This window comes from Rhyacophila brunnea, unplaced genomic scaffold (genome assembly GCF_057557595.1).
Source record: "Rhyacophila brunnea isolate RB1 unplaced genomic scaffold, BYU_Rbru_1.0 scaffold_4, whole genome shotgun sequence".
In the NCBI taxonomy this organism is placed as follows: Eukaryota; Metazoa; Arthropoda; class Insecta; order Trichoptera; family Rhyacophilidae; genus Rhyacophila; species Rhyacophila brunnea.
The window spans coordinates 51,365,319-51,379,838 of record NW_028233068.1 but is presented as its reverse complement, the minus strand read 5'-3'; the positions used below and the strand labels follow the sequence as shown (position 1 = coordinate 51,379,838).

General features: G+C 33.3%; 1 protein-coding gene across 2 annotated transcripts in view; it reads right to left on the bottom strand.

The window, feature by feature from the left end:
- The window catches only part of LOC147067498 (uncharacterized), a 31,861-nt gene that overhangs the window by 11,358 nt on the left and 5,983 nt on the right, over positions 1-14,520 (bottom strand). For both annotated transcript variants that reach the window (XM_085953867.1, XM_085953868.1), the window contains exons 3-10: positions 14,020-14,163; positions 13,065-13,259; positions 11,437-12,463; positions 10,382-10,519; positions 7,215-8,084; positions 5,928-6,264; positions 4,333-4,483; positions 345-1,417 (exon numbers count right to left, since the gene is read on the bottom strand). In XM_085953867.1, the coding sequence (XP_085809993.1) occupies positions 345-1,417; positions 4,333-4,483; positions 5,928-6,264; positions 7,215-8,084; positions 10,382-10,519; positions 11,437-12,463; positions 13,065-13,259; positions 14,020-14,163 (3,935 nt within the window). The remainder of the gene's footprint in view (positions 1-344; positions 1,418-4,332; positions 4,484-5,927; positions 6,265-7,214; positions 8,085-10,381; positions 10,520-11,436; positions 12,464-13,064; positions 13,260-14,019; positions 14,164-14,520) is intronic.

Sequence of the window (14,520 nt, the reverse complement as noted above, 5' to 3'; positions counted from 1 at the left end):
CTCTTCAGTAGGCAGCATTGCCATATTTTGTCAATCGGTGCAAGTCTTTGCTATCCGAAATTCTATTCTACCATATAAACCAACATCAGATATATTTGAATTCAATCTTCAAACTTGAATGACTAAAAAAATTCAGTTACAAGTTAGAACTGGGGTGACATTATGTACCCAACCTACTCATCTTAAAAAATGGAAACAACAAACAATCACTAAACTTTATATTGGTGTTTATGTAGTTCTACGATTTTTAAGTTACATAGTAATGTCGACAGCTGTTTCAGCTTATTACTTCAAATAATTTATACATCTATTAATGGGAATCGATAACACATTAATTAAATTACCCTTAATTTGGCTTGTCGTTTCACAGGCGTGGAATAATTCTCCACCATATCAAACTGCTTCCTCAACTCCTCGGCGGCCGCGGTTTCATCTGATTCCAGCGCTTCACGCTCCTTGATGAGCTTATCGGCAAAGAATACATCAACTTTTACCCTTGTCAATTTACCCAAGGGCTTCCTAAGCCTGACGATATCCTCGATTTCGTCAGGAATCTTTTCGAAAATGTCTTCGCTGACTGCAGGACTATGATTAGTGGCACTGCTATCATCCGGAATCGGATCGTCGTGAAACATGTCAACGGATTCTTCTTTAGCGGACTCGCTGTCGCTGGAGCTGTCCTCTGACGAAGATGAACTTGAAGATTCTTCTTCTTCTTCTTCCGCGGGAAGAGACACATTCGTACTATCTTCATTGATTTCTGGGGATAATTTTTCATCTATACTTGGCACAGGTATATTTTCAGGTTCAATGATACTTTGTTTGGGTACATTGACAGATTTAGTTAATTCAGGTTCAATTTTAACAATAGTAGTATTCTGAGATTCCAAATCTTCATTTTTTCTGTTACTCTCAATGAAGTCACTGTGTAATTCATTTACGCTGATTATTTGGTGCGGCGATGTTCTTTTAAGGCGGGGCGAGAATTCTTGTTTCTCAGTTGGTGGGGCAGTTTCAACTTCTTCGTCAGATATCCGTTCCCTTTTAATATTGCGAACGGTCTCCATGTCGAACGATACATTCATATCATCGATGTCTTCGTTGGAGTCGGTTGAATTCAAATGACGACGTTTCTTTTTGGAGCCTTCTCTTTCAGCGGAACTTTTTCGTTTCTTGGGATTTTCGGTGGTCAAACCGCTCTCATTTTCAGTATCGGAAGAGCTACTGGAGTTGCTGGAAGAAGATGAAGATTCGTTTTCACTCTTTTTACTGTGCCGTTTTTTCTTTTTTCGGCTGGCTTCCCTATTCTTCTTGCGTTCCAATTTTCTTTTTTGCTGTTTCTTTTTTTCCTTTTCTTTTCCTTTCTGAATCCATTTCTCAGACTTTGCAATGGATTTTTTCAGCTTCACCATTATTACTAGAAAACAAAATGTTAATTTTATTATGTCATGAAAATCCATCCACAATCCTAATCCCGAATATCGGATTAAGAGCCTGTGATATATCTTACCAAATATTAGCAATATCATAACATAAAATTATGTAGGTACAAGAGTTTGCTTTACAATTCAGTATTCATTGCATTATACATAATATGTAGTAAATAATATGTCTTCAATGATAAAATCAAATTTGTTTTCAAAAATATTTTCAATGGAGTCAGCATTTATGAGTCATAAGAGATACTAAAGATGAACACTAATATTATGATCAGTGAGTTATTTTTTCTACAAACACACATAAGGGTGAATTTAAAAAAAAAAAAATTGTTATTATATTTTGACATTTCTAAAAAAAAATATTAACTAGTCTGGTTCTTAACTTTTTATAGATCATTCATTTCAAACTATTTTTCCATCTCGAAAATGGATTTCATTTTTATAGTAACTTCTAAAACTCATATATATTACAAGAAATGAAAATATAATTAATATTAAATTCTACAGGTTTTTTAAAAAGGTTTGTCGATAGCTATTTCGGTTGTAACACCATTATCAAGACTATTCAGATAGGCCGTTTGCCTTTGCTTAAATACTATACGTGTATAGATAGAGACAGAATACATTTTCTTATTCGTTCCAGCAATATTATGAATTTTTACATTATTATTAATTGTAATATTATTAATACTTTGAAAACCCTAAGTGGGTTTTTTAAAATGGATATCGAAATTTTCAAAATTTATCAAAATTACACTTCTAAAAGAAATAGTGTACGAAATCATCTTTAGAAATAGTGTACGAAAAACTAGAAAAAGCTAAAGTACACCCATTCGAGTTAGAAGGAATTTATTCTTTAATGAAATTATGTGTTGAAAATAACTATTTCTCATTTAATTCAGAGTTTTATAATCAACTTGACGGAGTCCCTATGGGGTCTCCTTTAAGTCGTTTGCTCGCAGAACTTTTTATGGACAAATTCGAATCGGAATCACTTAAAATAGACGCAGTAGCTGACATACTATATTACCATAGATACGTAGATGATATTTTGATTTGCTGGAAAGGAACTGACCGTCAACTTAACTCGTTCGTCAAAAGGGCTAACGCATTGCACTGTAATATTAAATTCACGGTCGAAGTAGAGATAGAAAACAGAATTAATTTTCTAGACCTCACTATTCAGAGGGTTAATAATAAACATAACTTCAAAATATATAGAAAACCCACCTATACTGAAACTACTATACATAAAGGATCGCAACATCCATGGATTCATAAGTTGGCGGCATACCATGCCATGATCCACAGGCTAGTTAGCGTGCCCATGAACAAATTAGATTTTGAGGATGAACTACATACCATTAAACAAATAGCCTTAAGTAATGGATATGAAACATCAATGGTAGATAAAATATTATATAAAAAACAACTTAAATTAGCTAGATCAACAATATACCCTAACGTTAAAGATTCAAATCGGTATTACAAGTCCATTGGGTATCACGGCATTATTTCAGACAAAATTTATCAAGAAATTAAACATAGCGTTAACGTAGCATTCAAAGCTAATAATAATCTAGGATTAAACTTAAAAAATAGTAAAGATAAAATCAACAAACTGGAGAAAAGCGGAGTTTATAAAATAACATGTGGCACATGTAGTCTATGCTACATTGGTCAATCTGGCAGGTCAATAAAAACTCGTTTTGAAGAGCACCTCCGGTCTTTTAGGAATGGGAAAACAGATTCTCAGTTTGCTAAACATTTGATATCAAACTCGCATAGCATCAGTAACAATGAAACGCCACAATGTTTGCATATATGTAATAAAGGTCTAAAATTAAATTTACTTGAACAGTTGGAAATTAATCGCGAATTATCCAAAAGTAATCACATAATTAATGAAAATTTGGTAATGTATTCGTCGCCACTATTAAATATAATCTAAACACACGATTAAGACAATTATACTAATAATATTTTAATTGATTAATAATGTCAATAAATAACCATCGAACACTGTAATTTTGATAAATTTTGAAAATTTCGATATCCATTTTAAAAAACCCACTTAGGGTTTTCAAAGTATTAATAATATTACAATTAATAATAATGTAAAAATTCATAATATTGCTGGAACGAATAAGAAAATGTATTCTGTCTCTATCTATACACGTATAGTATTTAAGCAAAGGCAAACGGCCTATCTGAATAGTCTTGATAATGGTGTTACAACCGAAATAGCTATCGACAAACCTTTTTAAAAAACCTGTAGAATTTAATATTAATTATATTTTCATTTCTTGTAAAATGGAATTCTACCAAGTAAATGCTAACTCAATTAATACTCATATATATTATTCGTATATATTATTGTACTACCTGTATTTGAAGCAACATCATACTAGTAAGGCCACACTGCTCTGCTGTTAGGGTAAAAACCTCAAAAATTATTAACTCAAGTGGACCTCTAAATCAAATGAATAAATTTAACAGTCCCCCAAAGTTTAATAAACATAATTGAATACAATAAAATTGGAAAACTGCAACCTAACCTAACGTAACCATTGTTGTATTAAGGTGAAGTGCAGTGTTACTGTGTGTTTACTGAAGACATCTTGCCACAAAATGCGAAAGGTGCAATTTAATACATTATATTGATGATTTATATTTTAAAGTGTTTTAAATGACCTGATCGACGGATCCCCTTCTAGAAGAGAAGAGGCGATATGACAGCGAGTCGCAGTCAAAGCCTCGGTAAAATCACAAAAAAAAAAAAAAAAAAAATGAATACATAATTGTCTAAAAACATTATAAGTAAAAATATTTCTTCTCAAGTCAAAGATAAAACCTTCCCCTTCCAAATTGAATACCAAATATAAACCCGTACCTTTTTGATTCACGCTTTCTTCCGATTCATCTTGCTTCTTTTTTTTCTTGGCCAACAATTTCAATTTTTTCTTCTTTATTTTGAGTTTCTTTGCTTTGGCTGCTAGCTTTTTCTTCATTTTCTTTGACTTTAGAAGAGCCTTTCGGGTTTTCTGTAACATGCCAATGATGTCTATTAAGGACACAATCAAAATTACTTAATCCACCTTTGTACTACATATTATTTTCAATATGGAGAGGTAGCAGGCCATTTAATTAACTATACTATGCAATTAATGTGATTCAATTATAATAAAACCTCGATTTTACGTGCCGGGAATTCATTTTCCCGCAATTTGCATGTAGTTTCTGCTGTTTCGATTTACTGTAGTATTTCTGCTTCAAAATTCTAATTCAAAATTCAATAAAGGTTTTAATTAATTTTAACACATTCAAATACATGTATCTATGAATGTATGGCAAACATTGACATTTTAAGTTGCAGATGTAAAAGTGGACTTCTTTTTATAAATACGGCTGCTGCATCCAAGGCCAAGTTTACAATATGGTTGATAAGTGTGCTGACGCATATGCGCATTGCTTTCTTTAAACACGGCTGCAGTGTACAAGATCATGTTTATATCGCACAGTTGGTGCGCGATCCTTTAATTTTTTACTTTAGCCATGGTGGGCACACAGTTTTTTGGTCAGTTTGTTTTGTGATGCAAAAAGATGATTTGGGGTACATCGAAGGCCTAAAAAGCTATTTTACTGGTATTGATGATTTACAAGGTGAAACCTTAAAATCAATGTATAATATTGAATTTTTTTTAATATAAATATGTCAAAAAATGTATCAATAAATTTGAATGATTTTTTTAATAAAAAAAATTCCAATAAATTTCCTATACCATATTTTCCTGCTATTTACATTATTTTTTGTCAGTCTATTCAAAAATGTAAAATGATATCACTGTTTAATTGATTTCTTTAAATTAGGCACAACACTAACAAACAGTGACATCTAGATAATTTTTATGGAATCTATGGAGGAAAAAAAGGGGGGAAAAACATGCCAACTTGCAAATTATTGAATGAATACAGTGACCATGTTTAGTAAATTGACTTATAATTAAAAATACAATAATAAATTCTACATAACTGTCTTCAGCATTCTCTAACTGAGGTCAGTTTCTCAAATGATCTATTATTATTATTCCCATAAAAATATTGACATATATTTTTTTTATTAATTTTTATGGGACGAAAAGTCAGGCAAAAACAATCAAACTATATTAAATCCATTAGAATTTAAATTCAAATTCCATCAAGTACCCTCCCCTTGGTCGATAGTATTAATATTATATATTACTATGAAAATAATAACAAGATTTTAGACACCATGCGCATGGGATACAATCCAATGTTAAAAATATAATGCTTATAACTTATCATACAAAGTAGTTGTTAGTTTGAATTCCTTGTCATGCATTATCAGGTATATGGTGATTTAAACACTGCATGTATCAATTTTTTAAATTATTTGTCTATTGTACTCGTTGAATCCTCAGCATCTCAAATAATAAAATAACAAATTAATAAATATCGTCCAATCACCTTCTTTTTCGAATGCGTTCGTTTCTTTTTCTTTTTATTGTAGGAAGAATCACTACTCTCACTGGAGTTGTCGCTGGTTGAGGTGGATCTGTCAGAAGATGACGAAGAAGAAGAGGATGAAGCGCTTCCGCTTGATGACGATGAAGTGCCGGTTTCGGATGACGATGTGCTGGTTTTGCTGCTCCGCTTGGAGGGCGACTGAGACTTTTCAATGTCAGGATCTGAAGATGTGGTGGTGGTTGATTGGCGTCTCTCCTTTTTGGTTCCTATCGTTTTTGTTTTCCGTTGTCGCGAACTGACTTTGGCGTGCCCTTTGCGTTTTTTGTCTCGCTCCAAGCTATGGAATAATACATAATTTGAAAACACCTCAGAGAAATACATAACGACTAGAAATATATTTTTTGAAAAAAAATGACGCCCAGGGGATTCGAACCCGTAACCCTGAATTCACACTCGTGTGCTCTACCAACTAAGCATGTACGTCCGATCTAATTGGGACGAAATTAACTAGCAGTTTTTACAATACTCTCTGAAGCGGTTTCTAAATTGTGACAATTTTTTGACAGTCGACTTTTGTATTATAAATCAAAGTACTAATAATATTACCTTAGTTACTAACCGGTGTTAGGATCTCTCCAAATTTTAGTTATAATTATGAATGTTACATTCTTAAATCTTGTAAATTATTTGTTAAATAAAAAAATTATGGAATAATAAAGGAATTGGGTGAAATCGATGTTAAAGAAAACGTTCTATAAAAATAGAGTTTAAAAATATATGAAAGTGAAGTAAAAAAGAACCTCTGGTCTATTAATTTTCATACAAACTGTGACGAGATATTTTATATGTATCGTCAATTCATTGGATACATATAAAAATGTAACTTATGACAAACTGTAATTTTGTAATTTGCTTTAGTGATTTTGATAGGGAAGCCAAAAAAGGCTCCATCTGGAAAAATGGTTCCTTCAACATCTATACGTGAAATGATCAAGAATAAAAAAACGCAATCAGTGAAATGATTATGAAATGCATGTATGACGTAGGTAAATGTATTTAACATCGAAGCAGTGGGATACGGTTTACCTAAACCTCAACCAACAACCTTGCCGTAATTCAAATATTCTAAGGATTTTTTTTAAACATTTTTTTTTATATACAAAAAAAAATTATCTCACCAAACTCATTTGAAAAACACAGTTCTCGGCAATCTAAAATTTCCTCTACCATGAACCGGCTCTTTTGGCTCAGCATCCTCGATATAATGAACATAAATCATGAACATACCTCGGCGGAGTGGACGTCTTCTCTGTGCTTTTATTTTCTTTCAAAACTTCAGACTCGCTCTCGCCACTCCAACCGTCGCTGCCCATCTTCTTCCACTCCAAGCTGGTTGAATCATCACGTTTCTCAGTCAGCTTCTCAGCAGCCGCAACAACCTTATTGCCTTTATTCGAAATCTCCGAACCACCGTTTACAACACTTGCTGAATCCATACCATAACAAGTATCCTGGGAATTATCTTTCTCCGACAATTCATTACTATTACAAATAACATTTTTAGTTACCGAATCACTTCTATCTTGTTTAGGCAATATCAGTTTGGATTTGATACTTCCACTTTCAAAGAATTCTTTAAAAGACCCACTATTACTTGACACTTCCAGGTTCTTGGAAATGGTACTGCCGGTAGTCTTGCTATTATTATCTTTACTACTCAAACGATTCTTTAGATTGTCATTGGTTTCTTCGAGGACCTCTGGCCAAACGGCTTCCATGAATTTCTCATATTCCGAATCCAAAGAAGTCAAATTTGGAGCTACAGCTGCCGGTACGGGTATACTCCTAACATCTGCCGTGTTAGGAATAAACTTATTAATGAGATCAGTCGGTGTGAGGCTTCTATTTGTTGGACAGACGTCTGCGATGTCAGTCGTATCAGGTTTGTTGACCGAATCAAATTTGGCGAGATTGTCTGCAGTGAGACTGGATAACGGTTTAGTGATGGGGGTCGCCGATTGATTGGTTTCGTGCAGAGATAGTGAATCGTCTGTTTCCCAATTGGTAGAGAGTTCAATGTTTGATTTGTCACTCAACGCGTAGTTTACTGTAGGATACCATTCGCGTGTCAGGGCCGCTTGACTATCAGATGGACGTCTGAAACAAAGTTTAATTTTGCAAATGTAGATTAAATCATAGAGACTGAACTACCATAGTATTTAGATGTTTAAATAATATTTCAATGGTTATATGGTTGTAAAGACTACCCCTAACTCATTTTTTAATCATATATAACTTGCACGTATTTTAATCTATAACTTCTCATTTATTCTTCGTTTTATATGTATCAGTGGCGAAGGGTGGAGGTAGGCTGTTAAAATCTGAGACAAATAGTGCACACTAAACATTGTCAGTTAAACGTATATGTTTTTTTTTTAACTAAGAATACAATATGTAGATAATCATAACCGTACATCATTTTAGATATTTTATAGATAGAAAAATGTTTTTTATCGATTATGGTTTGGTTTAGGCAGGACTTAATGAATTTTAATAAACCAACCAACACCATTGGTAATATTATGTTTTCTTAATTCAAAGAAAACAAATAAGTATAACTGAAAAATGTGCACTATTATTATCGGATCGGATCGGTTTAATCGAATTTTAAAAACGGACCAGTACCATCGCGCAATTGAATTCTTAGTTTAATGAAAACAAATAAATGACTGACAAAGTTTAGTGCGCACTATTTATGTCGAATCTTACAGCTTTCTAACACCATTTACAGCAATCTAACAGCCTTCCTCCACCCCTCGCCACTGATATGTATGCAGGATGCCATAAATTGAAAAACATAGGTTATATACATTTGCCTTCTAAAATATTAATGCCAATCAAACAAGAGAGCACAATTATTATTTTATGAACATTTACAAAATAAATAATTGGTCTTAGTTACCTACATAATATTTATGTACATGGTCTCAAATAAAAATATTTTTCATTTTATTATTTTAGTTTAAATTGTCACATCTACACATTTGTAGAATACTTACTAGCTGTCAAATAATAAACACTTTAATGAATTAAATTTTAGTGTACCTACACAATAATAATATACCTTCAGCACAAATACAGATATGAAATATTAAATATGAACATTTTCCACGATTATTTTGATGATTCTAATTTTGTTAAACATACTACGAGTATGTAATCCTTTTAATGTCACTTCAATCAATAACACCAATTATTGTGATTGGACTTCTTTCCGTATGCAAACACATTATGTAAATGAAATACAATCAAAGGCAAACTTATAAAAAAAAATTCAATTAATAATATTTGATAGGTATCTAATTAAACATGCTCATGCACTAATTATTATTTAATAAAATTATTATAAATTACATTGTTAAACTAAATAAAATGCAGTATACCAAATAAGCCTTTTAGCTGTTACAAGTCCATCTTTAATATACAAGCCATGTACAAAGTTTTACACCAAAAGTCGTAGATGTCAAAAAGAATATGTACATAAATTTGATTGAATTTAAATACAGTCCAACTTGGTTATTACGATCACGGAAATAGCTAGATCTCAGATGTAATGAGGAAACATCGTTGACATTTTAGTTTATGATTTTCTCCGTACATTTATTCATTTTTATAACGAGGTACTTCTCGGCTATACCGAGCAAAACTGTTAATGTGTCGATCGTTTAAAAACAACATTTTCGACCCTAAGCAATAAAATCCTACCGGGCAGTTAACTAAACCGATGCCGCCGGGATCGGATTACGTTTATGACACTAGTTAAGTGTCTAATTACCTAATTGGTGTTTTCGCCGATAACATTGAAAAAGTATCCACGCATATGGTTGAAATTGCATGTAAAAAATCCAAGCTTTGTGAAGACAGTTTGTGAAGAAGACCAGCGCCGGCGGCTCAGCACTTCATTACAATAAACAACTTCTTTTGTAGTTTATGAATGCCATGCTTGTTTCGGGGATTTTTACGATGGTTTTCAGATTTTTTATGTTCTATGCTTAAATAGACGTGGCGCGAAAAATGTTATATAACGATATAACAAGTAATGCTTATAACGAGCAAATTCAGTCGGTCCCATCTTCTTCGTAATAACCAAGTTTGACTGTAATCTGACTAAATATTAGGCATTTTTTACTTTATGTACATTTTGAGGAAGTCAATTCGAACCAATATCAATTCAAACATATATTATAACGTACAGAGAATCAGAATTTTTAAAAATGGCAGCACTTTCGATTGTCAAAAATTACATTATCGTGTTATTTATTGCTTTAAGCATAAGCTGTCAACTAAACATGGGGTTCATAATTACACAGTTTTAATATATTCAAAATCTGATTTTTAACATTAGGATTTGGTTGTTGGAGTTTATAATAGTAATAAGTAATAGGAATAAATACTCATGATCCGAAGGCTCTTGTGAAGTAATTTCGTCGAGCGTCGGTGCAATTTTCTCAAAATTTTTGGTTCTGCTACCAGGGCAATTGCAGTATCTTAGATTCTCTGCGTATTTGATCACTGGCTTTAAATTTGTTTCCCTAGAACAATAAAATAGAATTTTAGGTCGGGACAACTATTGATTGTGATATTTTCTTTTTCGAGTGCAAGCATAGAGCATTTCAGCATTTGAAAATAGTGGGGTCATACGGCTCTACAATACTGCAGATACAACATCATCCATGCATTGGCATCGGCTACGTATTATGAAACATTTCGCAACTATTGGACGGCCTCAAACTTTTTCTTCTTCAATATTTCATTTGACATGGCTTTAAGAGCGTACATCAGTGAAACGGAAAATAATTGGAATGAAATTTCGCATTCGTTGCCAATCGAGAGACAATTAGAGCTATTGAAGGACAAAATGGCAAATTGTTAACCCAATTATAGAAAAATCTGTTAAAAATATTGATGACGCCTGGAGTGAAATTTCAATATCTATGATGAGTAACGTATGGAATAAGCTCAACCCGCAATTGACTGAGAATAGTATGCAAACTGAAGAAGTTCCATTCACAATGAACACCGAGACCACTTTTTAGCTCTTACAGCCAATTTACTTTTACTGGGTTAGTCCATTCAGAGAATTAAAGTCGAGAGTTGTTTTTTAGCTTAGCTATTTCGGTCAATGTTTTTTTTAACCCAGAAAATTTAAAAATGAATGTCAAGAGATATTTTTAATTCTTTCGGCGAAAATTCATTTCTTGTGATTCGATAATGAGCTTATCTGATTATTTCTCGAAGTCAACCTAAAAAATATGTTTCAATGGAGGATTTTTGGGGTGATCGTTATTTTGATCTCAAGATTGTGTGAAATGAAGTTTTGCCCAATTACATTAAAAATACAAATAATAATTTTCATATTATGTAATTTAAAAACTAAGTAACAAATGTTTTTGATTACAATATCAAATTAGGCCAGAAGACAAGTAAAATATGTGTCAGACATACATACCTAAAACAGTTTTTATCCGTGTGCCTTTTAGGTCCACATATATCGACAACATCTTTCCACACTTCATCAATATTTTGTTTACTGTGATTGGATTGTTCCGGCTTGGAAATAATTTGTTCCTTACTCTTACTATCGGTGGCAACAGTGTCACTAGAAACGTCTTTAAGGTCACCGCATTTCGCTATGGGTAATACGATCGGAGTGGATTCTCTACTAGAGACCATACCAGGACTATAGAAGATATTTTCCTTACGAGATTCTTTCTTTAGTGACTTGACTGTGTCAGAGTTTTGCGTGTGCTTCGGCGTAAGATTAACATCAGTCAACAGTTTTGGTATAATACTGCGATCGCTTTTAGTGCCTTCGTTTTCGGATTCGTGCGATGATGGTGAGTATATCTCGCTAATAATGGACGTGTAAGCTGCGATGCCGGACAAGTACACCATGTTAGCCGAGACATCCATGGGTTTAATATCAGGAGACTGCGGTTTATTCTCTTCGGTGACACTTTTAAAGGTATCGCTTCTGAAGGATGTCTTCAGAAATTCAAGATTTGTCAGTTTCTGTTGAGCGCTGGAATGCGGCGACAATGTTTCTTTGATGTCACCACTAAAGGAAATGATATCTTTAATACCGTGGTCTTGTATTGTCTCACAAAATTCTTCTTCCGTCGCAGTCTCCTTGATGGTAATTTTTTCACTTACTTCTTCGCAAAGATTTTCATCACTCGAATCCTCTTTAATGCTGGGATCGGTATCCATGGACCAGCTATCGCAAACTACAAAGTCCTCCATGTTGACATCGGTCTCTTTAGAAGTGTCTTTTTTATCAGAACTAGAATTGGAATCATGTCTATATTTTGAGTCGTGTCTTCGTGGCGACTTGCGCAGATTATCTCTTTCTTGTCTTGATCGATCTCTCCTATAGCGGTCTGTAGACTTTTCTTTATCCACAGATTTTGGAAAAGTGTACGGAGACGTTTCTCCCTTTTTTACTCTGTTAATTAGTGATTCAACTATTTCAGGTTCTAAAATACAATAAAATAAAACTTTTAGATATAAGTAGCAGTAAATTTTTAGAAATATGTGTTATTTTATACACTTATTTTTTACATACAATCATACCGATTACAATATTTTGCATACATAACATGAAAAGCGCTAAAAACATACTACTACTACCTCACCATGTTTGATCCTTACAGGATCATATTATGAGCCTCCACAAAATGGAGTTTGTAGTAACAGATTTTGTTTTTACGAGAAATGGATGTTAGCCACTTGTTCAACCTATTAGGTCCATACTCTGATTCCAAACACAAATTGAAAAACAATATGTGTATTTGCCAGACCCAGGATTCGAACCATTATAAACCGACGCTTAAGTCTATTGGAAAAATCCTATAAACAAACACAATTCTATCATTTGTCGGACGAGTACTCTAACCATTAAGCTACTGACCCAAGTGTCTTTAATACTGACGTAACTGAGGATATTTTAAAATCCTGTCAATATATGGTTAATATATTTATGAATCCGGATGATATTACTAAATTAAGTTTATAAATGTCATAATGGATATCAGCACGGATTGCTCTAAATTTACATTGTTGGAGAGCTATTCTTACCTAGCATCTTTTTTAGCGGAGGCATCGATTTGGAGGGCATAGGAAGGGGTTTACATGGGGTGATAAAGGGGGGCATGGCGAGTGGTACTCCCATCTTGAATAGTGCCAATGTCTGCGTTTTCAGTAACATTTCAGACTCTTTTTTCGACTCCATATTGCGTAGCTTCAGACGCGATTTCTCATACTCGTTCAACCCTTGAGAAAAATAAAACTTATTTCAATAGATAGTATTATGATTACGTCTTTATACAGTGGAAATATTGAGCATAAAAGCAGTGCATTGACAAACAGATTAATGCTTTGTTGGAGGCGTATAAATGCTAATACACCATTAATTTCTATCGGGATAATTGTGATCTTTTTTCATAGTTTTTAAAGCATTAACCTTTGCCTGCCAATTTTTACTAGGTGGACACTTGTAGGCTAGCTATTTTTGGAATAAAATAAATCCCTTATAAAATATGAAATAGGAACAGAATGATAAATCAACATGTTTCTCGAGTTTATCGTGAATGTTTTCACACTAAAATGATAAATATTGTTTAGAAAATATACACAAATAGTTCATTCAGATGTTATGACGTTTACAAGAACCCGCGAGTTAACTCATCCGTGGCCTGACGCGACATACATACTTTGGCGAGTTAACTCGTCCGTGGCACTAATACATATGCAGATCTACATATTATGTTAGGCTAAAATAAATTAAACATAGTTAAGCCGTAAAGACATAACGGTATATAACGGTAAGATCACAGAATTTTTTCTGTATACCTTCAATTCAATAATTATTGTTGGAAACTAGCACCAGCCAATTCCTTACGCTCTCTCAAGACCTTCCTGCAAAGGTGTAGAATCGACAGCTTACAGTCGTTTCCAAAGAAAGATCAAGGTGAATCGATGAAGGGGTCATTATAAGGTGTGTTATAAAGCAAATATTAATTTAATCCAAAACCTTTCTTGGTCTGAGGCCGAGTCAAACTTCTTCTTTTCTTTTCGTCAGCTTCAGAAAACACGTCTAAAACTGGTTTGTGGAAAGCAGACACCATTTTGATGGCCCCCTGAATCTTTTTTCCAATTAAAACCGGACTGGAGACAGCTGTGAATAAAAAAATATTTATGAATCGTAACATAAGAAACACGGACAAGAATGAATATCCACACTGCTGTAGGCATAATATGATCTTTGAATAAATATGGTAAATAAAATACACAGAAGAATATTAATTAAAAGATGTCTTGAAGGTTGAAAAGTATTGAACAACATACTATAATAGTGGGGAGTATGATTTTTTTTAAAGTTTGATAGTGAAATCTAGAAAGTTTATAGGCTGGATGTAGCCACAACAGTGGACCACAATCACCAGTGGTTGCCATATTTGACATTCACTCACAGTGTTTCCTGCGTCAAATATATTCCTTTAAAAACAGTGAGTGATAATAATCGGTGTTTTAG